Genomic DNA, 25,951 nt, shown 5'->3' with positions numbered 1-25,951 from the left:
ATGTACTCATAATAATTCATTTCATGTAATGTTTTTTCATCTGCCCATTTTCTCCCCCTAATATTGGATCACCAAGACATATCCCCATCATTCTTTAGGGACTCATCTTTATGCGTTATGGTGGAGCAATTAAATCATATAACACATTCATATTTCTAGATGAAGTTTATTTGGTTCCTGACCCTGAACCAATTGTGATGGTAAAAAATTTATCAATAATTTGTTGGCTAGATGCGTACAAGTGCTGCTATATATTAATTAATACATCTCATACCAAATTTTTTTTTTTGGGGAGTTTTGTTCTAATAACCAATTGGTTAGCTATAGTTGGAGGCATATAATTTCTGCTAAACCAACTTGGATTTAAACCAGTATTATCAAGATAAATCATCATAATTTACGTTCTGGAATTGTGCTCTAATAATTTGAGCAAGCAACCTTGCAAAAACCAAATTGCAAGTTGATAACAAACGCACATGTGACTATATAATAGATGCATCTATTAAAATCATATAATAGTAAATAGTCCACATGGCAAGTGACTGTGCCCATATATATATATATATCACCTTTTATTCGTTCCAGAAATCAAGGGATTCAGTCCCTACCTTAGCTGGTATATCATGGGAATAAGCAGCACAAGAGAATTCTTGAAGAATCTTCTATTTTTTCAATATATGTCAATGTGAATTATCAATCACTTGCGCATCATAATTGAACCGGGATGGCCTACCAGTCATGCCAACTAATATTTGTTTCAGTAAACCTCGAGTTTATGTGATTGCATCATCATATTTATACTTGTGTAGTACAAATAGAAGGAAAGTCGGACAACCTTTTATATTTATCCGGTATGATTATAGTAATATGAATATATTCAACCTTCCTTTCATTTATAGTCTCAATATGCCAACCACTTTGGCTTATACATTTGAAACTCAAAAAGTTTCTTTTGAGACTTACTACAATATCAATGTCATGAATAATTTTATTCATCTGGGTAATAATAAATTAGTTCCTCCGGAGCTCTTAATCGATTTTGTACTACAAGATCTTTTGTCACACCATTCATATGGTGAATGTCTCTTTCACAAAGAAAGTTATATTATAATAAAGTATCATGGTCAAAGTCATCATAAGCAAAATTATTTCTTGCTTGAATTTTGCGTTTAATAACCTTTTATAAGGCACGTCAATATATATTTTTGACGTACCACATGCACGCGACCAATGACATATTCATGTAACCACACAATAATATTCATTATCTTTCTTTCTCTTAAACCTCCCTTAAAGGTGAGTTGTGGTATGTATCCAACACGTCTTTGTTCATTACACACATATTGCTACATTCACCTTCAGGAATGAGTCTGCATTCTAAATGTTTATCACAAGTCACATTTACTTCAGGGAATGAAGTATAATCATTGCGACGTGATTTATTATTTTTCATACCAATTTGATGGTAGACATTGCCTTTACCTTTTGAAGGATATATTGAGAACCCTTATTGTTCTCATTTTTATAATTACTACCATGATGACGATTATTACTTCGTTTCTTGCCACGACCACACCAATTCATATGGCCACGATAATTATATTGTATTTTTCAAAATCATCATCAATATGATACATAGGGAACCAATGTCTTACCTTCATAAATGCATATTATGCCTTAATCATCCGGACTCGAACCCTCTTATTATTACGGTGCACATGAACTTGATGCATTATTCTCAGAGTGTCGTGGGACTTACCCCCAACCATTTATAAAAATATCAATTATCACTCTTGTGGTCATAAGCAAAAACAAAATTAGTTATAAGAATATAATCACTTCTGCTAGTCATGTATATCATGAAACTGAATATAGTTCAAGTATATCTTCTAATACAAATAATTAACTATTGGTTGATAAATTTTAGGTACTGGTAAACCATCAGCAAAGTAGTAACAACCATGTAGAAATTCGTTAAGAGATCATTATGATTCATTGACAAATAAATCGTATAACTAAGCATTCACATCAGCCAGCTACTATTTATCCTCCCATCTTCCAAATAAAATGAATCTTAAAATTCTCTTCTTTAAATGAGAGAGCCATCTTCAGAATTATTAGTATATTTATAGGCTTTAAATTTGCAGCAAATAACTTGTAATAAATTATGATGGTATCTGACAAATATTATGCATAAATAAAATTTTACCGGAGAACTCTAAGTGTTTTCATAATATATTAGTAGCAAGTTAAATTTTCATGACAAGTGAGAAACATATGCATGTCCAGTACTTATTGAATGAACCAAAACACTTGATCAAGTCATTTCATTTACACATAAATATATCCTTCTAAAAAAGTATTATATCTGAATATAAATGTAAAAAAAATTGGTTAAATAAAATTACTAAGGTCATCTTCAGTTAAGAGGAGTTAACGAGTATTTCTACCAATTAAAAATCATGGCAAATTTTTTCTCTAACCAAATGCTTACTGATATACATGTGAATAATGAATTACTATATAATTATTTTATGTCTATTAATTTCTTTTCTGTGATGACATAACAACTACTATAAGAACTTGAATTAATATAAAATATGTAACATGTATTAAGACATACCTGGAGGATATATGAAAATAAACCTTAAAATGGTAATGGAAAGGATTAGAGCCTCGTGCTGATAACGTGTTATAAAATAAAAGCAATATAGCAAGAACTATGTAATTAACTAGGACTAATAATAGAAGAGAATGACAACATTAGAAGAGAGGATTTATTTCTTCGTTTCTGAGTATGGAATAGGTTGATCAGTGAACCTATTTATAGAAATATTTTGTTGTTACAAAACCAATCCAAAACCTGTTATGAATACATAACCAATCTAAAATCTGTTTTGGATACATAACCAACCTAAAACCTGTTATGGATACATAACCAATCTAAAACTGTTATGGAAGACATCCATCGTTACAAGTGGATGAAACCATTTGCGGGATTTATAACAGAATTAAGTTTCTTCCCTAATGATCTAATATTGAAAGAAAGAAAGTGAAACACGGGAGAGCATACAGAAAAAACGGAAGAACGGAATTGTAGGGAAGAGATTAATTTATTTATCCTTCCTTGTATTGATCAACAAAATAAATGAAAGGAGTATAATTATTTAATAGTTAGACTATAATCATAAAGTAAAAGAAATATTTAATGATTTAAATGATCTAAATCAAATATATTTTGAACATTACAATTTTTTTATAGTTCGGAACAAAATATTTTAATATTATTTTATTATTATTATCCGCCCTTATTTACATTATCGATCCCTTACTTTCTATTCCAAAGTAAAGAGCAAAAGTTTGTCAATCCAATTCATTTTTTTTTTCAATTCTAACCCCCCCCCCCCTCCCCCTCTACGATAATTCAAAGCCTCTTATTATTATGCTTTGCCATCTAAAAAAATTTTTAAGAAAGAAATCATTCCCTGCAATATCAGAAAATATATTTTTCAAGAAATTTGGTGAATGACTTTAATTCTCTGAAATAAAAGATTAGACAATTATCATAAAAATATTTAATGTTAATGATTTAAATGATCAAATATATTTTGGACATTACAAAACTTTTAAAGTTCGAAACAAATATTTTAATATTCTTTGTCTTACTACTATCCGCTCTTACTTTACATTATCCCTTACTTTTTATTCCAAAAAACTCAAGTAATAAATTTCCTCATTCCTATTATTTTTTTTTTATTCTAACCTCTCTCGAGACAGTAATTCAAAACCTCTTATTATTATGTTAATACTCAAAGTCATTTATTTTTTTCAAGAAATTTGGTGAATGACTTTAACAGCTTGTTTGGATGGTTGTCGCGCATCGTTTCATAATGTATTGTATCGTATTGTATTATACTTTATCATTTAATAAATACAATGTTTGGATAGAATGTGTCGTTTGCAATCGTTTCATGATAACATGCACCAACAATATAAAGAATAAACTTGTAATATTATAAAGAAAAATTATGATACGAAGTAAAATTACTATATATAAAATTTAGGATAAATGATAAAATAAAATTATTTAATAGTAATAAAGGGTGAGATTGAGAGAAAAAAATAAGGTAAAGTAACACATTTCGTTGTTATGTAACGACGAATATCAAAACAAATATCGTATTTAAAGTAATAATACGATACGGTATATACAATGGGTAACAACCATCCAAACAAGCTGTAACTCTCTAACTAGTAGTAGTAGAAGTAGTATAATCTTAAAAAAGAAAAATCAACAAATTCAGTTTAGTTAGAAGGTTGGCGAAGTCAACTACCACCACGCGTAAACTTCACTTGTTGTCCCTCAGACTCGGTCACTCTCAGCTCCACACATTGTGACACTCCATTACTCCTCCTTCCCCCAACCTACAAAGGGCCAATAACCACCGTCCTGGGCGGTCGCCGCCGTTAACCATCTATCTTGTTCCCCGGAAAACCAGCTAAATAATGTTGAGAGACGTGTCAGCTTGCAATACATACAATTACGGGGACGCCCTTTATTGGGATGCACGGTATTTACAAGAAGCAGGGTGTGGTTCCTTTGATTGGTATCAGCGTTACTCTGCTCTCCGCCCTTTTGTTCGAAATTATGTTCCTGCATCCTCTAGGATCCTCATGGTTGGCTGTGGCAATGCTGGTAATACTTATATTTGAGCTTAAACTTTGCATTTTTTTCATTTGTGTTCTTGTTTTAATGTTTTATTATTTGAATTGCTTTGATTTGTACCCGGGTATGTGATTCTTGAAGAAAAATTATCTCTATTTCGTTCCCCCTTTTTGGGGTTCTCTGGTTTCAGCTCAAGCTTTGCAGGTTTTTTGTTTTGATCATTATTTCAATTTGACCCCGATATAAAGATTTTTCCTTCTTGACGTGAGCTTAGAACTGGCTTGAATTTTTTGATTAACTTGCTTTGTTTCTTAGCCAGATATGTGATTCTTGAAGAAATTTATCTCAACTGGCTCTCTTTTTGGGATTCTCTATTTTGAGCTTAGGCTTTGGATTTGCTTTTTTATTATTTTGTTGTAATTTTTTATTTCTAGCTTTGTTTCTTACCTTGTTATGTGGTTTTTGAAGAACTTCATCTCAATTTGATCCCCATGTCGATATTTCCTCGTTAACTGCGAGCTTAGGATTTACATTTTCTCACTTCATCCCTTGGTTTGCTTTGATCTCTACCTGGTATGTGATGCTTGTAGGAATTCTTGAAGAAATGTATATTACTTGGCCCCTGCTTTTGAGATTCTCGTGTTTAATTAAGAATTAGAATTTTGCATCTTTTGCTCAGGGTTATACCTGGTTAATTTTGTTTATGTTTGGTCTTCTGATGCTTCAACAAATTCTTGAAGAGGGTTGTTAATTTTAGTTTTTAATTTTGGATCGGAAGTTGTTTAACCAAAAATATATCTTTTGGTCAAAGTCTAATTTTAGAAGAAAACGGGTTACTAATAACCAAGTTTTGCTTCACTTTCTCAACGGTATCAAAGGAAAATAACAAGAATAACTTAAGAAATAATTGATTGCAAAGTCAAGATAGAGAATTTCGAGAAAGCAGAAAAGTAATGTGTATATTTCAATATTATCTCAAATGTGTCCTTACAAATAGAATTCTGTGCCCTTATATATATGAATATACAATAGTAACGGTTCCCCCCATAATTTGGGCTAATTATGGGCATTAATGATATTGATTACCCATTATTTTAGATTCTCATAATTGACGCATTTATTGCTATAAATGCCTTGTATTTTTTCCGATTCCCCTTCCTTATTTCCTTCTGGTCCATGTATCTTTCCTTCTTTTTACTATTTATTCATTCCTTGCCAGCTGTTTGGCCCGGTACCGTCTCGTGGATATTTTTTCCCGTGCCTTTTCTTTTTCTATCAAATAAGATTGCCACGTGTCGCTGTATTATTGTTCCACGCGTTATGCCATGTCAGCAGTCTAATATTCCACATATAGTTCTTTTTCACCACCAATACAGATAGTCCCCCACTTTCTTGAATATTCTCTACTGAATATTCGGGGAAGTGGAAAGTTTTTTATGGCGGGAATTCTCTGCCGCCGTTTTTTCGAATATAATCATACCCTTTTCTGAACCTATGTGACGTCCATCCATTTAATGATCATGCCACGTGGCTTTATCAACTGGTCCTTCAGTTCTTCAGCGTCTTTTAGGGTTTTCCTGCAACCGTAGTCACAAAGTGACGGTTGCATTATGATGCTTCCTAATGACCTCAATAGTCGTGTCTTTTTATAAATACGTCACCCTTTTTTTCCGATTTTCTAAAGCCTTTCCTTCTTCTTCTTGTCTTACTTCTTTCTGCATCTTTTCCTTGTGTTTCTTTGGTTAATCATGTCTTCCCCCGATCCTCGCAAAGTCGTCATTGTCGATGAATTTGCTTCCTCCAATGTACCTACTAGAAGTAGAAGAGGTGGTAGATTGCGTAGCCTCGGTTCTATTTCTAACCCTGGTTCCCCTCTCAAAGTAATGCTGCCAATCCGTCTTCTTCTGGACCTAGGGCTTCTGCAACCCCTAGATTTTCTTCTAAAGATAAAGATTCAACTGAAGCTCTACGTGAACCCACTGTTGATGAAATTGTTCCTCAAGAGCTATCCTTTATGACTGATAGTGAAACCATGAAGACTCAAGTTTCTTCCATGGCTGCTTCCCTTGATCGTGTTGATCGTTACCCAACTCTGAATACCACTGGTCTTCTCGCTCTGGTTCAAAGAGAATGTAATTGGAAACCTGACTTCGCAATTTCGGTTCCTGGTACCAACCAAAGAATAACTTCATAGCAAACTGGCTATTCCTTCGTTTATACATATCCTTTTACCCTAGGCTTTAAACCTCCTATTGACCCGGTAATCATTGAGTTCTGTCATTACTTCAATGTGTATTTAGGACAGATTGGTCCTATTGTTTGGAGAGCTGTTGCATGCCTCCGTTATTTGTCAAACTTGGCTTCTATGCCTTTTACTTTTCGTCATCTACTCCATCTTTATTCCTCTAAGCTATTTCATAAAGGAGTTTTCTCCCTTATGGCCAAAAGTAAGAGAGTATTAGTTAGCCCTAAGGATGATAGAGATCGAGGCTGGTATGCTCGCTTCGTTGCTGCTCCCACTAGTGCCTTGGTGGGTGAAGAAAACATGCCTTTTCTAGAAAAATGGAATTTTGCACGTAAGTAGTTGCATATCTTTTTCCTTCCTAAAAAATTATTCTCATGTTCATCAACTATGGAAGATTTTGAGGAGATCTCTAACTTTCGTTCTTGGTTAGGAAAGTTGCTATCTGTTGCCCCTATGGAGAGAATATCTTGGAAGTATCTCTCACTGAGATTTGTGTGGAAAGTTAAGATATATGGTACTTTTTCCCGTTTAGTCTTTTTTTTTCTCTTTTGCCAACTTAAAAGTTTCTTACCATGAATCTTTCCTTTTGTTAGGATTTCCTATTCGTGGTGTCAGTCCCGCTTCTGTTTCATCTGACTTACGGTGAGTCTTGCTCAGAAAGAATTCTGAGCTCTTCCTCAAAGAGGAAGGTTGATGGAGCCCGTGGCTCTGAGGGAGAAGAAGAACCAGAAGAAGGTTCTTTAGTTCGTAGACCTCGAGTTAGGATGTGTGTTATTTCCGACGATGAAACTACCCCTCCTTCAAGCTCGGTTACTCCCAGGCCTTTAGATGAACCAGAAAATGCTCCATTACTGATTTCCGATGAAGAAGTGAATGATCCCTCATCTGCTTTTACTGAACAGCTTGTTTGTCCATGGCTTCGAAAGTGAAGATGCCTTTGAGCCCGTTTTTGAGGAGTTGCCCCTTACCTTTTTTCCACCGTCAGTTCACGATTATCCTCAAGTCCCCTTACCTAAAGTTGCTGCTGATAGCCCGTTTTTGAGGAGTTGCCCCTTACCTTTTTTCCACCGTCAGTTCACGATTATCCTCAAGTCCGCTTACCTGAAGTTGCTGCTGATGCTCCCCCGTGGCTGTTTTCACTTCATCTGTTATTTCAACTGCTACCACTTCCCACATGAAAGTTGATCCTTCTAGTAGTAAGAAGGCGATGAAGAAAATTGTTGTTGAAGTTCCTGAAGGTGGGAACTTATTGAAGAGGTCGGGCCAAGCCGACGTGTGGTTGAAGCATTTACTAGGCCCCATGGAGAAGGCAAAGTTAGAGAGTCACGGTTCTTTAACTTGGATGAATGATATTGTTCATTCATCTTTGAAGGTTCGAGTTTTGATTTTACTATTTCTTTTTTCCCTTTTTATTCTTCTAATAACCTCTTTTCTTCCTTCATAGATCAACTTGATAGGCACGGAACTCATAAAAGAATCGTTCATGCTGACTAACAAATTGCTGATTATCGTACCGTAGCTGACAATTGGAAAGAGCAGTTTGAAGGTCTTCAACCGGAGAGTTTGAAGGTCTTCAACCGGAGAAAGAGGTGTTGGCAGAGGAGAAGGATGCCTTAGAGCAACAAATGCATGTGATTGCTGCTGAATTAGCAATTGAAAAAGCTTCTTCAAGCCAAGTTGGTAAAGACAAGGATATCCTTGAATCTTCTTTTGCTGAGCAGCTTTCAAAGGCAACCGAAGGAGATATGGAGTTTGAGGGAACTCCTTAACCAGAAAGAGGCTTATTCAGGAGAGTTGGTTCAAACTTTAACTCAAACTCAAGAAGACCTCCGTGCCTCTGCCGATAAGGTTAAGTTCTTGGAAAGTACCCTTACTCCTTTGAAGGTAGCTTTTGATGTTTCTAAAATAGAAAAGGAGGAGTTGATGACTGAAATCGATCAGTGGGAGAGAGATTATAAGGCTCTCGAGGATAAGATGTCACTTGAAGTGAGTAGAGCTTTTTTGAATACTCGCCTCGAGACCTTAATGGAAGCTAGCCAGGAGGGTTTTGATCTCAATGCCGAGATTGCTAAAGTTAAAGAGGCAATCGAAAAAACTCAGCAGAGTCAAGATTTTCCTTCACAGAGATGGAATTCCCGAGGGTGATGAACTTGTTCCTGGTGAAGCTGCTATTCAAGCCTCTTCTTCCCAAGTTGATCTCCCTACCTCTGCCAATGATGCTCCCGTTGCTGATATTCCAGTGGATGATGCCTCCTAGTTTTTCTTGTTTTTTGATGGTTTTGTTTAGAACTTGTTGATGGGAAATTTCTCTTCTTCTTTTTTTCTTTTTTTTTTAAAAATCTTTTGGAATAGTGGTTGGTTTACCATTGTCTTGTTTTGGGGTTTGAAGACAAACATATGCCTTCTAATATATAAATTTCGGCTTTCTTTTTTGCCTATTGTGATGTTTGAGTTTTTGTTTCACCCTTTGACATTTAATTTTGCATTAAAAATGCTTTATTATTCCGTGATTTTGACGGACACGAAACTATAATAAAAGAGGGCTCTTTTATAAGCGACACTGATGAAGATGACGTCTCATCTTCATATTGGTGTGAATATATGAAAGAAGTATAAAAAAAAATAATTTGAGGAAGTTTTATTCTTTGAACTTTCAAACTTTGTACATCATTCTGTGTTTATGTAATACAACATTTACAACTCTTTCACAACTGTTTCAGTTATAAAAGGTTCAAAAACTTTGGGTTTATAGTCCCGTGACTAAAAACTCATAAGAACTTGGAGTTCATCTTGGATCCATTTGCGTCTCTTTTCCGAGTTTCTTCAAAGATTTTGGAAGGCTTAATTTTTGGCTCTTAGGCTGATTCAGGCTTCAATTCTGACTTTTTGTCTTCTTGAATTCCTGATACTTTTTGTCTTTTTGCCTTTTTGCCTCTTGCTTTTGCCTCTTCATATATATATGTATATATATATAGTCCCCTAGTGTTAGAGCTTTGAAGTATGAAATCTCGCGCACTGGATCGTTTCTTCCTTTGGTCCATTCCCTGAAAAGGAAAATACAGACGAGACTCGAAAGTATATATTTAGATGATGATTGCTTAACCCCTTTTCTCCATCAGAAAGGTTGTAACCTAGACCGGGAATAATATAGGATTCCTCGTGTCTTTCGGGTCTAATATCATCATTTGGCAAGGGTTAGCTTTTTGCCTATCATCTAAAGTAGTTAGTATAATTAAAGAAGAACAAAACTAAACCATACTCGAATGATACCTGACCGAGGGTTCTTCTTTGCTTAGAAGTAATACTTTTTTAAATGAACAACATTCCAATTTGATGGGAGTACTTTGCCTTCCATTGTTTCTAACTCATACGCACCCTTTACAGCAACGCCTCTAATCCTGTAGGGTCCTTCCCAATTTCGACTCAACTTTCCTGCATTGACCGCTTTTGTCGATTGAAAAATCTTTTTGAGGACGAAGTCCCCAATCTTTTAGTATCTAAGATGAGCTTTCCGATTGTAGTATCGCTTAATAACTTGTTTCTGCGCTGCCATCCTTATTAGAGCTGCTTCTCTCCTTTCTTTAAGCAAATCTAAATTTATTCGCATCTCTTCCTCATTTGATTCTTCGGTTGCTTGGGTATATCTTGTACTTGGTTCACCTATTTCAACTGGAATTAAGGCTTCAGCACCATACACAAGTTAGAATGGAGTCTTTCCCGTACCTGTTTTTGCTATCGTTCGATAAGCCAATAGGACTTCTGGTAACACTTCTGGCCACTTACCTTTTGACTCCTCTAATCTTCTCTTCAAGTTATTAATGGCAACTTTGTTTGTCGATTCGGCTTGTCCATTAGCCACAGGATGATAAGGTGTTGAAGTTATCCTTTTAATCTGCCAACTGTGAAAGAATTCTGTGATTCTCGCACCTATGAATTGCGGGCCATTATCACATACGATTTCTTTTGGAACTCCGAACCGGCATATGATGTTTTGCCAAATAAAGTCCCTGACTTCTTTCTTCCGCACCTGTTTGAAGGCACCTGCTTCTACCTACTTGGTAAATAATCTGTTAATGCTAATAAAAATCGTACCTTTCCTTTGGCTTGTGGTAGCGGACCCACGATATCTATCCCCCATTTCATAAAAGGCTATGGTGAAATAACTGGATGTAATAGCTCTGCTGGGCGATGCATGTTGTTGCCATATCGTTGGCATTTGTCACACTTGGCCACAAAACTTTCCGCATCTTCTTCCATTTTTGGCCAATAATATCCTGCTCTAATTAGAGTTTTTACCAAGGATCTTCTTCCTGTATGATTTTCACAGTGTCCCTCAATGTACTTCTCTCACCACATATTCTGTTTGAGAAGGTTCGAGACATCTTGCTAAAGGCCCTCCGAACTTCTTTCGATACAGGTTGCCACGAACCAAACAACAACGGGCAGCTTTTCGTCGAAGTGATTGAGCCTTTTTCTTGTCTTCAGGTAAAATCCCGTACTGCAGGAAATTAATGAACTCGTTTCTCCAGTCCCAAGTTAAATTATTGAAATTTACCTCATTTTTATCCTGATTGAGTGCCGAATGAAACAAATGTACGGTAGTATTTTCTTCATTTGTTACTTCTGCAACAGACGCGAGATTAGCCAACGCGTCTGCTTCCGCATTTTCCCCACTGGGTATTTGCACGATTTTTCATAATTGGAATTGTATGATTAATTCTCGTGCTTTTTCCAAATATTGCTACATCCTCGCCTCTCTAGCTATATAAGTCCACTGCATTTGATTAACCACAAACTGCGAGTCACTTTTGATTATAATCTGCTCTATTCTGAGTTCTCGTGCCAATTCCAGACCTGCAATTACAACTTCGTATTCTGCTTCATTGTTAGTATAAGATGGCACTTTATTGCCGGCCTTATGGTTTCTCCTGAATGTGGGATTAGAACAATGCCTAAACTCGCTCCTTTAACATTCGAGGAGTCATCAGTAAATAGGGTCCAAGTACCCGGATTAGATCCGGTGAATACCTGCAGTTCCTTTTTTGCTTCAGGAACTATCCCTGGGCTGAAGTCTGCCACAAAATCTGCTAAGACCTGTGATTTTATCGTAATTCTAGGTTGGTACGCGATATCATATTCACTGAGTTCTATAGCCCGTTTGGCTATATAGTTCTTGCTTATGCAATATATTCCTTAGGGGGTAAGCGGTCACTACAGAGATAGGGTGACATTAAAATTAAGGCCTCAAACTTTCTAGATGCCATAATTAGTGCTAAAGCAAGTTTTTCTAAGTGAGGATATCGAGTTTCAACATCCAATAAAGATTTGCTAACATAATAGGTTGGAGATTGTTTACCTTTGTCTTCACGTACTAATACTGCACTTACCGCCATTTCTGATACAGCGAGATAGATGGGTAGCCTTTCTCCATCCTTTGGTTTAGCAATGGTGGGTTTGACAAGTATGCTTTTTAGATTTTTGAGTGCTTGTTGACATTCATCAGTCCACTCAAATTGGTTTTGCTTTTTCAACATTGAAAAGAACTTAAAACTTGTCTCCGAAGATTTAGAAATAAATCTTCCCAAAGCTTCTATCCTACCTGTCAGCCTCTGCACCTCCTTTTTGCTCGTGAGTATGTCTGGTAATTCTTCAATGGCTTTAATCTGGGCAGCTTCAATACCCCGGTTAGAAACAAGGAAACCTAAAAACTTACCTGAAGCCACGCCAAAGGCACATTTTTCGGGATTTAACTTTCATATTGAACTTGCGGAGAATCTGAAAAGTATCTGACAAATGTTGGATATGATCCCCTGCCTGTGCCGACTTGACTAGCATGTCATCGATGTAGACTTCCATAGTTTTTTCCAGGTGTTCTTGAAACATTTTTGTTACCAATCTTTGGTGTGTGGCTCCAGCATTCTTTAGTCCGAAGGCATGACTTTATAATAGTAAGTTCCCCTGTCTGTGATAAAGGAAGTTTTTTCCTCATCTAAAGTATTCATCTTTATCTGATTGTATCCTGAATAGGTATCTAAAAAACTCAACAACTCATGTCCTGCGGTAGAATCAATTAGTTGATCTATATGTGGTTAAGGAAATAAGTCTTTAGGACAAGCTTTATTTAAGTCAGTATAATCTACACAAACTCGCCATTTCCCATTCTTTTTTGGTACTACTACAGTATTAGCAAGCCAGTTAAGATATTTTACCTCTCGCATGGACCCAATTTTTAAAAGTTTTTGTACCTCATCCTGAGTCACCTGATTTTTGAAAGATCCTTGCTTCCTTTTCTTCAGTTTGACAGGTGAATATGATGGATCTTCATTTAGCTTGTGGGTCATCACCTCCGGTGGTATACCTGTCATATCTGAATGCGACCAAGCAAAGCAATCTGCGTTAGCTTGTAAAAATTTGACAAGTTTACCTTTCATTTCTGGGCTTAGCTTCATTCTAATATAAACTTTTCTATCTGACCACTGCTCGGAAAGTGTGATAGCCTCGAGTTCTTCTATTGTTGTTTTGATGTTTTCATTCTCTTCTGGCTCTTGAGTGACACCAGGCCTTGAATCTACGTCCGTTTGTCCACCTTCAGTTGAGGTTTGTGCTGCTAAGTCCTCAACTGAATTCTGTAGTTGCTATTTTTTACCTGCATCATCGTTCGCTATGCTCGAATCCGCCACTGAATTGATACTTCTAGAAGACTGCTAATTTTCACGGATTGTCTAATCCCCCATTGTGAAGGGAACTTAATAACTTGATGTAAAGTAGATGGAACAACATCTATATCATGAATCCAAGGCCTGCCAAGAATCATATTATATGCCATGCCCGTACCTATCACTTGGAATTTCGTATCTTTGACAACTCCTTCTGCAAATGTGGTAAGCACTATTTTCCCTTTTGTAACAACGCTTGAATTGTCGAATCCAGATAAGGTACGTGCTTTGGGCACCATTTTGTCATCAGCTTGCATCTCGTTTACCACCCTCAGAAGAATGATATTTACGGAGCTACCTGGATCGATCAAAACTCGTTTCACATTAGTGTCATGTACAAGTAAAGATATTACCAGTGCATCGTTGTGAGGGATCATCACGCCATCTGCATCTGCATCGTCAAACGTTATACTGTCTTCTTCCAAAACTTGGCGAACTCGCTTTCCGTGGGTAACCGTGATTTTTGATGTCTTTTTTGCAGCCGTGTATGTCACACCGTTGACCTCCTCACCTCCGCTTATCACATTAACTGTCCTTTTTGGTGATGGAGGTTTTGGAGACTCTTGTCTATTCTTCATATACGTTTGCTTACCCTTCTCACTGAACAAGTCAGTTAAATAACCGTGTTTTAACAAATGCTCTATTTCACCTTGTAGCAATCTGCAGTATGTTGTTTTATGACCGTGGTCGTTATGGAACTCGCACCAAAAATCTGGATTTCTTCTGCTAGGGTTCGATCTCGTTGCTTTTGGCCACCGCACCTTATCTCCCATACTTCTTAAAATAGCTACCAACTCAGAAGTGCTAATATTGAAACTGTAATCACCAATCTTTGCCTTTGTATTAACATTGTTGTCCCGCGCATCTCGCTCTTTCCCGAACTTGGATGATGAACCCGCATCTCTATCCCTCAATCTAGAACCATACCTTGGATTTTCTTGTTTAGAACGTGAATCCCGTCCTGCTGGTCCATGTAAGGTTCATACCTGTTCTTACCGGACATTTTTTCGGTTTCTGGTCGCCTCGAACTTGTTCTTTCATCACCCCGCGACCGAGTGATAGTGTCTTCTTCTATCCGCAGCTTCGTACTGTACCTGTTGTAAACATCATTCCAAGTTGTAGCGAGAATTAAGCTTTCCTTGAGTCTCCTCGTGGCTTCTAAGCTTTTTTCATTTAAGTTACTTGCAAACGCCATGGCCGCCCAATTATCAGGTACCCGCGGTAACATCATTCTTTCACGTGAAATCTATCCACAAATTCCCTGAGTAGCTCCGTATCTCCTTGTTTTATTTTGAAACTGTCTTCCATCCTCTTCTCAACTTTTTGAGCTTCCGAATGTGCTTTTATAAATGAATCTGCAAGCTGAGTAAAAAAATCAATAGAATTTTCTGGTAAAAGAGAATACCATGTTAGTGCTCCTTTCGTAAGTGTTTCGCCAAATTTTTTGACCAGCACTGACTCAATTTCTTGCTTGGTTAAATCGTTGCCTTTCACGCCAGTTGTAAACGCAGTTACATGATCTCGTGGGTCGGTTGTTCCATCATACTTTGGAATATCGGGCATTTTAAACTTCTTTGGAATTGGCAAGGGAGCTGCACTTGGCTTCCAGGGCTATTGTGAATAGTTGTCAATATCCACTCCTTTAATCACGGGTAGCACACCAGGTATTTGTTCTATGCGATCATTCTGCTCCTTGAGCTGCTTCTACAAAGTTAGTACTACCTCTGTTCCAGTTTATGTGAACCTATTTCCTTTTTGGTCTGTTCAAAAAAGAATGAGTCCTTTCTAAATTTTGAAATAATTTAGCTTAAACTTACAATTTACCCTTAATGAGAAGCTTTTATAACCACACAAATACTCTGGGCCCCTTTTTGACTTGTTTAGGACCACAAATTTCAAAAGTCGTCATTTTTTCTTAAACTCCATGCCCAGTCAAACAGGTTCACATAAATTGGAATGGAGGGAGATTATTTGGTGTACTTGACCTTCCATCACGAGATTCACTAGGAGTGGACTTTGCAATATTTGATTGATCACAATTCTATATATTCCATTGACAATAGAAGTTCCCAGGAAATTCATTAGAGGAATGTTTCCGATAAAAATTGTTTGTTCTTGCAGTTCCTCCGCTTCCTGAATTAGCAAGTCCCAAGCGTGGGTTTTCTATAGTTGCGCTATTGTTTGGAGGAGGAGTTGGTGGCGCAGTTGGCAATCCACTGACAAAAGGTTGAAGAGCATTGTTGACGTGTTCCGCAATTAGTTGTTTTAATGCGTCCTCGGCAGTTTGCTCGTCCCCTTGTTGATCATTCGTGTGTGATATTGATCTTTAAGGTGTCCCCTCCTGGGACTGTCAAGGAGAATTTTGAGGTGAAGGGATTGGAGTTCCTCCCTCCTGTTGGTTGTTGTTGTTGGTTGTTGTTGTTGGCAGTTGGCATGATTGTTTGACAGAAAAGTGAATTTGGAAATTGAAAAGATTATTAGAGTCCCGGCAACAGAACCAATTTGTTTAACCGAAAATATATCTTTCGGTCAAAGTCTAATTTTAGAAGAAAACGGGTTTCTGATAACCAAGTTTTGCTTCACTTTCTCAACGGTATCAAAGGAAAATAACAAGAATAACTAAAGAAATAATTGATTGCAAAGTCAAGATAGAGAATATCGAGAAAGCAGAAAAGTAAAGTGTATATTTCAATATTGTCTCAAATGTGTCCTTACAAATAGAATTCTGTGCCCTTGTATAGGAATATACAATAGTAACAGTTTCCCCCATAATTTGGGCTAACTATGGGCATTAATGATATTGATTACCCATTATTTTGGATTCTCATAACTGACACATTTATTGCTATAAATGCCTTATATCTGTTTCGATTCCGCTTCCTTATTTCCTTCTGGTCCATGTATCTTTCCTTCTTTTTACAATTTATTCATTCCTTGCCAGCTGTTAGGCCCGGTACCGTCTCGTGGGTATTTCTTCCCCTGCTTTTTCTTTTTCTATCAAATAAGATTTCCACGTGTCGCTATATTAGTTTTCCACGCGTTATGCCATGTCAGCAGTCTAATATTCCACTTGTAGTTCTTTTTCACCTCCAATACAGAAGGAGCGTTAATGAAAATGGAGGATCATGCTTTTTTCTAGCTTATTCGAGCTTAAAGATTTCATTTTTTTATTTTATTGTTTTGCTATGTTTTCTACCTAGAATATGTAATGCTCGAAGGAATTTATTTCAATTTACTCCGAGCCAAAGCTCTCTATTGGATGCCTAAGTGTTTTATAAAGTGTAAAATGTTATAATAGTCATGTTTGAACAATGACAATCATGCTTTTTGGTATTGTGCATATGCTGTTCAATATTAAGAATTTAATGCATTTACTGAGATCAAAAGATCTTTTTTTGTTCAGTGATGTCGGAGGACATGGTTAAGGATGGTTATGAAGAAATAGTGAATGTCGATATATCAACAGTGGCTATTGACATGATGAGAAGGAAGTATGAGCACGTTCCGCAGTTGAAATGTATATTAGCTGAAGAACCTCTCAATTCTGATTTAGAAACCAATTTAGAATTCTGGTGTATAAAGTTTTCCTTATGAAACTGAACAGACATGCAAATGGATGTCAGAGATATGAGCTTCTTTCCTGATGAATCATTTGACGCTGTCATTGATAAGGGTAATTATATCTCCCTTTTTCATGTGCCATTTGTTAACTATTTTCTAGTCGCTGACTATCTTTTCTTCTCTGCTTTCTGATCTTTTGTGCGATCATTTGGTCATTACTGTAACAGGAACCCTCGACTCATTAATGGTTAGTTCCATCTTACTCTTTCTCAGACCTCTTCAAATTTGTTAGATGTGGTAACTGATTCTACACTTTTTCAGTGTGGTGCCAATGCTCCATTGTGTGCTGGACAAATGCTTGGAGAAGTGAGCAGGTTGGAAAGTTTATGGTGTTTTATTGTATTTCTTTGTAGTTATTCATTGTGTTCACTTCCTTTCCTCCTCTGATGCCTCAAAATACCTAAGGATTATAGTTCTTTTGATGAGTAAGAACTTACTTTTGTTGTCTTTTCATGTGTAGGCTTCTCAAAAATGGAGGTGTTTATATGTTGGTAACTAGAGGCCTAAATGGATTCCTAGTTGTAACTTTTATGGTAAATTTTGAAACACCAAATAATTGTTGGTTACCTGCCTTTTGCAGATAACATATGGTGATCCTACAGCAAGGATGCCTCATTTGAGTCGACCAGTATTTAACTGGAAAATTGAGTTATACATTATACGTAAGTTTCGTTGCAAATCATCCAAACTATGCTACTATTTGATCATTGAAATATCCTTGAGTAAATAAAACTATTTGGTTTACTTACTTCATCAAAAAAAAAAAAAAAATATTTGGTTTACTTGTGGCATCCTTTGCAAGAGATTTCTGAAATTCATCTTTAGGCTATGTTAAAGTCAATAGAAAGTTTTATTTGTGAATTTATACATGCATGCTAGTTTTAAAATTTTAAACTTGAACATAGGCATGTATAAGGTGGGGGTGGGATTTGGAAAGATCCAAATAGTTTAGCTTAAATTTAAGCTAAATAGTTTAATTTCTTTCTCTTTGTTTGTGGTGGAGGGTCGGGGTGGGGGTGGGTTGAGGTTTGGAAAGTCTAATACTGCAAATTAAAAGTTATTGTAAATATATGTGAGATTTAAAAATAATGAAATCTACATTTGAGAAAAGAAATGAGGGAGTAAAGAATGCTTTTTGGTTAAATTACTTGAAAAGAACAAATTTGCCTTTTATTTTAACTCTTTTTTTTTTTTTTTTTTTTTGATGAAGTAGCTTTTGAATAGCTTTTAAAATACAATTTTTTAGTGTATATGTTATGTTATTGAGTGCTGTACTGTTCTGTACTACCTTGGTACTTTATCAATAAAATCTGACCTTAAAAAAAACAACCAATTTTTTTTATAAGTATAATTTTTTGATAAAGTAAGTGATTTCTAGATGGCATCAAGAAGATGCAAGAAGTACATGATTTGGCATTTGAGCTTACAAAAAATATTCCGGCTCCAATACATAATTGGCTAAGCCAGAGCTAAAGAACTAATGAAACCCAAAAGATGATCAATATTGTTGATAGGGTACAATTTAGACCAGCAAAACAAGTTGGCAATACACAGAGCCTTTAAACAATCTATAGGAGTTGAGTTTCCATCAAAACATCTCTTGTTTCTCCCTGTCCAAATGCACAAGAAAATACAAGCAGGGACCATTGACCAGATTTTCCTGATGGCTTTATCAACTCTCCATAAACTCCAGCTCTTATAAGCATCCTTGACTGTGTAAGGGGTGACCCATTTGAGACCAAAAAGGCAAAAAAACATGTACGATATGTCTGAAGCCACCTCACAGTGTAGGAGCAAGTGGCAGGTACTTTCAGCTTCCTTTTGACACATGTAGCATCTGTTAGGTAACTGGAAGTTCCTTTTCATCAGGTTATCTTGTGTGAGGCATGCCTCATATAATGCTGTCCAGGTGTAACAGATAACCTTTGGTGGCAGCTTGGTTCTCCAAATAAGTTTCCAGGGCCAGTTGTCTATCATGGGATTACTAGAACACATCTGTTGATATCCCACCTTGACTGTGTAGATGCCTCCACCGTGATTCCCCCATTTAAGTGCGTCCACAGCCTGGGGGTTAACATTGCTTTGTTGTAGTCTTGCATAGAGGTCCAGCAGCTCGTTTATTTCCCAATCATGCATGTCCCTTTTGAACTTTAAGTCCCAATTGACCCCTTCCCTGTATGTAGCAATAACAGCAAGGATCTTGGGCTATGGTGAACAAGTCTAGGAATTCAACTTGAAGGGTAGAGTTTCCAAGTCATTTATCCTTCCAGAATCTGATATATGTACCATTCCCAACTTCAAAGTGATGTTCTGAGCAAAAGTGCTCCATAATTTGCTGATGCCTTTCCATAATCCCACTCCGTATGGAGCACTTGAGACTTTTGAACACCAGTGATTCAGCTCTCCATGCTTGGCTTTGATGACAACTTTCCAGAACCCAGCATCCTCCATATTGTAACTCCACAACCACTTCAACATCATGCTTTTATTGTGTGCTGCTCTAGATCTTTAATTCCCAACCCCCCTTGAGTTTCTGGTTGGGTAACTTTCATATAAATTGTACAATATTCTTCTAGCTACTTACTATTTAGTGTAGCATACTTAAATAATGTGTTATAAACATCACAAAATTGTTATTAAGGCGTGTAATAGCAACCATACCCCCTAAGAAAAGTTCTAGGTCTGCCCTTAAGATAAAATCATGTCTTATATCCCTTATCTATAAAAATAAAAATAAAAAATCATGTCCTACCCCTAAAAAATGTGAACAGCTACACTTCGACTACAAAAATAAAAATCAAAAGATCACGTCGTACCTCTAAAAGGTGTGAGCTGGACTAAAAACTACTATACAGACGCTATGACATGGTTTAAAGAATACCTTTTGTTTTCCTGTTTCTTTTTGATAAGGTAAATTCTATACCAAGGTGGTACAAAAAGGTAGAAAGAGCATAGCAGAAACAGTAATCATCCATACAGCCCTCCTAACAAATCCAGAAAATTCATAAACTGAGACAGATTCACTAATAAGCTACCACACCAATAATACAGATTATGACTACATTTATTCTTAATTCTAGAGATGTGCTTCCTGTGTTCTTCAAAACAAGCCTTATTCCTTTCCAGCCGTAAGGTCCATAAGATGCACAGAGGAATAGTTCTCCATATCTGCTTCAACCTTTTAGGTACTCTCTGCTCTGGGATTGCCATTCTTCAAGCAGGCAGTGTCACAGATATTTAAGAATACTTCCCAGCATTGTCGAGAAATTCTGCAATGGGGAAAAAGATGATTCAATATTTCCTGATCTCCTTCACATAGATAACATCTTTTACATAGCTTGAAGCCCCTTCTCTGCAAGTTATCTTGTGTCAATCATGCCTCCCAAGCTGCTATCCAACCGAAGCATGCTACCTTTGTTGGAGCTTTTTTCTTGAGCTTTTGTCTTCCAAATCATCCCTCCATGGCCAATTGACAGCTCTAGGATTTGACGTCCTGATCAACATAGTGTAACAGCTGCTAACTGAAAACTTTTTATTATCACCAACTGTCCAGATCAGTGAATCCGCCTTGCTATGGTCAATTGAGACTGATTCTAACTGCTGAAGTGACAGTAGTCTTCTACTTCCAGTCCTTCAATTTTCTCGTGAGTACAATCTGCCATCCTGAGTCTGAGGAAAAATCAGCAATAGTTCCAGCCTTGTTAAAAGAGTAACTGAACATAATAAGAGTGTACTCTTCAACTGCCTGTGGAGATATATGTTAAAAGGTGATGCAGTTTGCAAGAAGTTGATCAATGCTATTTATGGTAATAATGGAGGGTGGAGATCTCGCTCTTTGTATTTGAATGCAACAGGGGGCATATGGAAGAAGAGTATCAGTAATTTATGGGAAGAATTTTAACAATATACTAAACTAGAAGCTGGAAGTGGACAGAGAATCAAGTTCTGGACAGACTTATGGATAGGGGAGGAATGCTTGAAGTCTAATATTCCCTATTATGTTCAGTTACTCTGTTAGCAAGGCTGGAACTATACAGACTACAAAAAAACTTGCACAATTTTAAGGGAGTTAAAATTGCATGTAGGCCAGTAATTCACATCCAAACGCTGGTGTTTGATATTTGCATATTGCCTTGGGCGTGGGTGAATCTCCATTTAGTTCTTCTGGTCACCCTCATTCTTCATAGCTATAAATCTTCTCAGCTGATATCATTCAAGAAAGAAAAAGGGAGATTAATTCTTTTCCTTATAGAATCCCCTCTTGTAGATGGAATTCAAGCACATTAACATGTAGAATATGTAGTAAAGTGTGTTGAGCTGCAAAAGATTGATTTAAGTGGGTTGTAATAGTTCAGAAAGGACCTGTAAGTCACAAATCTGGCTTGTATTGGGTAGATAAATGTCACAAACAAAACTGGAGGCCGTGAAAGGTACTTAGTGGGTTTAGTTCCCTCCAAGCAAACAAACTCATCTTTAGCTAAACTCAGGACATCCATCAACCAGTCTATCATGCACATGCAATTGTTAGTCTTTAATTAAAACATAACAAACCATCGGCAAGCTATTACAAGTCTCAAAACATAACTACAATCCTCGATCTTGTCAAGGACTGCATAGAGCACCTCTAGAATATCTGAAACGGAATAAACTGTTCTAAACAACTGAAGGGAAGGAATGGACTTACAGCTTCCACAAAGTAAATATTTGGGGCTTACTACAGTTACTAGTCAGCTGCTACTGAATTTGAAACATGAGAAGTAAGGAATGAATCCACTGACTCAACAAGTGATAACCATATCCATTATTTTTATTGACAAGCTACAATTTCCAAACAGTGGCGGATCTAAGATTTTGGGTTCGTAGGTGCTTAAGTTTTTCTGAGGTAAAGTTACTACACATTATATAAGTACACAACTATTTGACCACGACGGCGAAAAAAGTTATGTTGTAAATTCATATTTTAATATTATGGACACCGTGAATCTGTTATGAGAATGTAATTAGCTTCCCCCCCCCCCCCCCCACAAAAAGAAAGGTTTGATGGGTTTTACCTTTCTGGAGTAACTGTTCATCTTTAAATGGGGTCGAACTTTGGGATCTTTCCTTAAAAAGATTTTTTTGTTATAGAGAATTAGGCAAAGTTTAAAAGTAAAAGGCTAAAAACAAAGGTCAGCTAAAAAAGAAAGTACAAAAAAAAAGTAGTATTGGGTAAAGAAAGTGTGCTTGGTTAAAAATGAAGACCTAATTGAGGGAAATATTTTTTTTTAAAAAAAGAAGAAAGAAAGTAGCCCTGAATAGAAAAGAAAATAGTTTGCCACTTTGCCTGGTTAAAAAAGTACTGCGCTAGCATTGAGTTTCGAACTCTCGCCGCTCACCAGCATTAAACTTCCAGCACCCTTCCTTAACCAAAACAGCCATCGACGTTCCTGTTTCCTGGGTGCTTTACGGCCTTTTACATCTGTTTCGTTAAGTTTCCTATGGAATTATACCTACTCTAAGTTAAGGTTAATGGGTGCTTAAGCACCAAAATTATACATGTAGATCCGCCCCTGGTTCCAAAACATGCAATCCGTCAAATTTAAGTATAAGGACACGTAGTACTACAATTATATCTTTCTGAAAATACATTTCAGTCAAAAGGATAAGTTAAGCTCATGTCTCAAAAACTGTTAGCTGAAACTATTCTTTTCTCTCTCTATCTCAAAACGGTATTATAGTTTCTCTTGTGACTAAGGGGCTATACTTCTATCTATAGGCTACCTCACCCCTTTAGTGAGGGTAGAAACTCTCGTACTGGTATCGTATACGTCACAATTCCCCTCCAAAAAGCTGTGTCAATAAGGTAATGTTTTTCTATGTATGGCCGGCGCCATCTCTATATCCCTTGGCGTCCTGCCAAAGCCTTTCTCATATCGTTCGTATCATACTTGTTGCTTATACAAAGTATCACTTGTTTCATGCATACATGTATGCATCACGAGTCAAAACATGCTTTTAAACTTGCAATGAACAATTAGAAATATTTTCAAATCAAAGGAAGATACATATATTCATTATAGCTTAAAATGCAATTCAAATTTATCATCGATACTCAATAATTTCAAGCATATATATATATTCTCTCTCTCTCTATATATATATATATACACAACACACACACACATATGTGTATATAAACACACTACATGCTTGTCCTGTCAATGCAATTCAACTAAGTCCTTCTTAAGGCGATCGTAATACTTTGAAATCTCATCATTCATCTCGAATCATGCTGTTTATGGAAAACTAAGCTGTAGTTAAATTCGTCACTTGCCTTAGGTCCTTGGCTTGCTTAACCTTGATTCACCACTTATTTCTATATAATGATTTTAGAACCTATGTCATGTTTTTAACCCTGACATATCAGTCCACATTGTACTTAAGTCCATTCTTGAGTAATAGACATGAATCTATTGAATTCCCTTGAAGTAACCAAATATACCATAAATTAGGGTTGGGTTTTACATTGACTAGATAGAAATCTTTGGGAATGGTTAGATCTCTTCTAGTTAGTCTCTCCAATGAGTTTTCTTGAGTTTTTGCCTCCAAATACCTTAGAATGAGTCAGACCCATCAAATTTATACCCTAGAGACAAACTCAAAGGACTAAAAAGCATGGTTTCAGGGCTTCTGCTGCAGTCACATTGGGTCTACTGCAATGACAACAGTTCAAAGAGGCATTCTATTTATGCATCTGAACATCTTGTGCATCACTCTGGATTACTGAGAATTATGCTGTTGAGATAACTAATAAAAGTCTATTAGTTGCAGCCTCTTAAGGGATCCAACCATGTGCACCCCAATATATAAGACCCAACACAATATATAATTAACCTTTTATCGAGAATGAATATTCTGGATTCTTCCTACTGTATACTCCCAATCCTTCCATGCAAAAAGAGAATGATTATTAATCTTTTTCAAGATTCTTTTGCCATAACCTTTATAAAAAAACAAAAAGCTTTTGCCATACAATATTGTGCTAGCTCTGCTTAAATAATGGGGCCTCAGCTGCCTCATTCACACAAGCTTTGGGACACCGGAAGAGCATTTACAGACATGTAGGGATTCTGATCAAGGATAGACACAACTGTTACTTTTTGGACTTGCCAATAAAGTAGAGAAGATTAAAGTTGAAGAGAATTGCATGTGAAGTTGTGTTTTATGTATGATCACAAGAGAAAAAATTGATTTCGCATTCTATATGCAAAAGAAGGTTCAGTTTTAATATCAAATTATTTGTGAAAAATTCTTCTTTTGAAATTTTAAAAACCATAATTGAGTTATCTGTTCTCCTAGTGAAATCTGAAGCTCTTCTGTCGAATGAATTAATATGGTTTAATGCTTCATTACCAAAATTCTTGATTTTTAACCTTTAGGAAGTGATTAGTGTCTTAATTAATGATCTCAGTCCAGTCTTGTTACTTATTTCCATTTTCTACCATTTTGCAGCTAGACCAGGAATTCAAAAGCCTGGTGATTCCTGTTCTAATGTAAAGTCATACTTGGAACCTATTCCCCTAACCGAGAAGGGCCTACTTCCGGCAGATTATGTGATGGAAGATCCGGATGCTCATTTTATATACATCTGTAAAAAAATTGATGAACGAGTGGAGCTGAGCGACAAATCTGCGGATCTTTGATTGCTGATTTACTACAGGAATCACTTTAGACAGAACTGAGAAGCATTGATTCTTCAACTCTGGGTGTTCCAAGTTGGCAGAAACCAAGTATGCTTACTGAAGCATGTACTCTTGTTATCTAGGCTTCTTGTGTGTCTTCTTTTTATTGGATTCATACTTCAGTAAAGACTGTCTTGGTAGTGTGAGAAGGGAAGGAAGGATTTTGTTTGTCTTCTCTTTTTCTTTTCCATTCGTTAATTCAGTGTTTTGTTTATAACGATGGTCTCGGGGCCAGTTTGAGTGCACCTGGACTATTCCAGCGGGTACTTGCCTCCAGGACATGTATTTGGTAACTCTGCACACTAAAGCTTAGACAGATGGCGAACGAATAATTAACCCTCTGGTTAATCTTCACTTTTCTTACCTTCCATTTTCTGGGTAGGAAACAGGTGACCTGAGAGGGGGAGATGAATTACCTGGCTCGAGCGTGCATCAAACTTGTGCTAGGTGGTTAGGCTGTCAATCTATATAAAAGACAACCTATAGCTATTATCAGAATAAACAATTTGGCTTCATAGAGTTGTGTGGGAACAGATGAGAACTTAGATTTGGTTCTGCACTACTCACAAGGCTCTTTGGTTTCAATGCTGCTATCGCGTACCTGCATTTAGTTATTGTTTGGTTGTTGAATGTGTGTGAGGATTATTGTTATGCTCTACAATTTTGATTTGTTCTCGACTTACTTTCATTTCTGATGTGTCAAAACTAATTGCCAAGTGCTTGTGGTTGATGTTTCGATGAATATACATGTAGTTACCAACATATATTGTCAAAATAATGCCAATATGTTTTCAAAATCAAGCGCTTCACAAATCTGTTGGACATATGCAGAAGCAATCATACAACCACAACATCATATGCAATTTGATGATATATATCGAATATACAATAAGTCGCACCCTAAAAAATGATTCCTTTATAATGTCAATATTAAATATTACCTCTCCAGCAAAGATCAAGCATATTTTTTTCAAAAATGGGT

General features: G+C 36.5%; 1 protein-coding gene across 1 annotated transcript; it reads left to right on the top strand.

The window, feature by feature from the left end:
- The first annotated feature begins 4,322 nt into the window (after window positions 1-4,322).
- Window positions 4,323-25,657, top strand: LOC109210880 (methyltransferase-like protein 13). Its single transcript, XM_019374357.1, has 8 exons — window positions 4,323-4,696; window positions 17,031-17,144; window positions 17,232-17,300; window positions 17,416-17,435; window positions 17,510-17,562; window positions 17,709-17,739; window positions 17,829-17,910; window positions 24,740-25,657. The coding sequence occupies exons 1-8, from the start codon at window positions 4,507-4,509 to the stop codon at window positions 24,928-24,930; spliced, it is 750 nt and encodes a 249-aa protein (XP_019229902.1). The 5' UTR covers window positions 4,323-4,506; the 3' UTR covers window positions 24,931-25,657.
- Window positions 25,658-25,951: the final 294 nt, after the last annotated feature.

This window comes from Nicotiana attenuata, unplaced genomic scaffold, assembly GCF_001879085.1.
Source record: "Nicotiana attenuata strain UT unplaced genomic scaffold, NIATTr2, whole genome shotgun sequence".
Classification (NCBI taxonomy): Eukaryota; Viridiplantae; Streptophyta; class Magnoliopsida; order Solanales; family Solanaceae; genus Nicotiana; species Nicotiana attenuata.
Note: the sequence above shows the minus strand (reverse complement) of the source record. Positions and strands in the feature narration are given on the sequence as shown.

Bases quoted from the DNA above. Each gene is read 5' to 3' on its own strand.
- LOC109210880 (XM_019374357.1), top strand. From the start codon at position 4,507: ATGTTGAGAGACGTGTCAGCTTGCAATACATACAATTACGGGGACGCC. The intron at 4,697-17,030 runs GTAATACTTATA...TTTTTTGTTCAG, and splicing joins GGTTGGCTGTGGCAATGCTG to TGATGTCGGAGGACATGGTT. The intron at 17,301-17,415 runs GTAATTATATCT...TTACTGTAACAG, and splicing joins TGACGCTGTCATTGATAAGG to GAACCCTCGACTCATTAATG.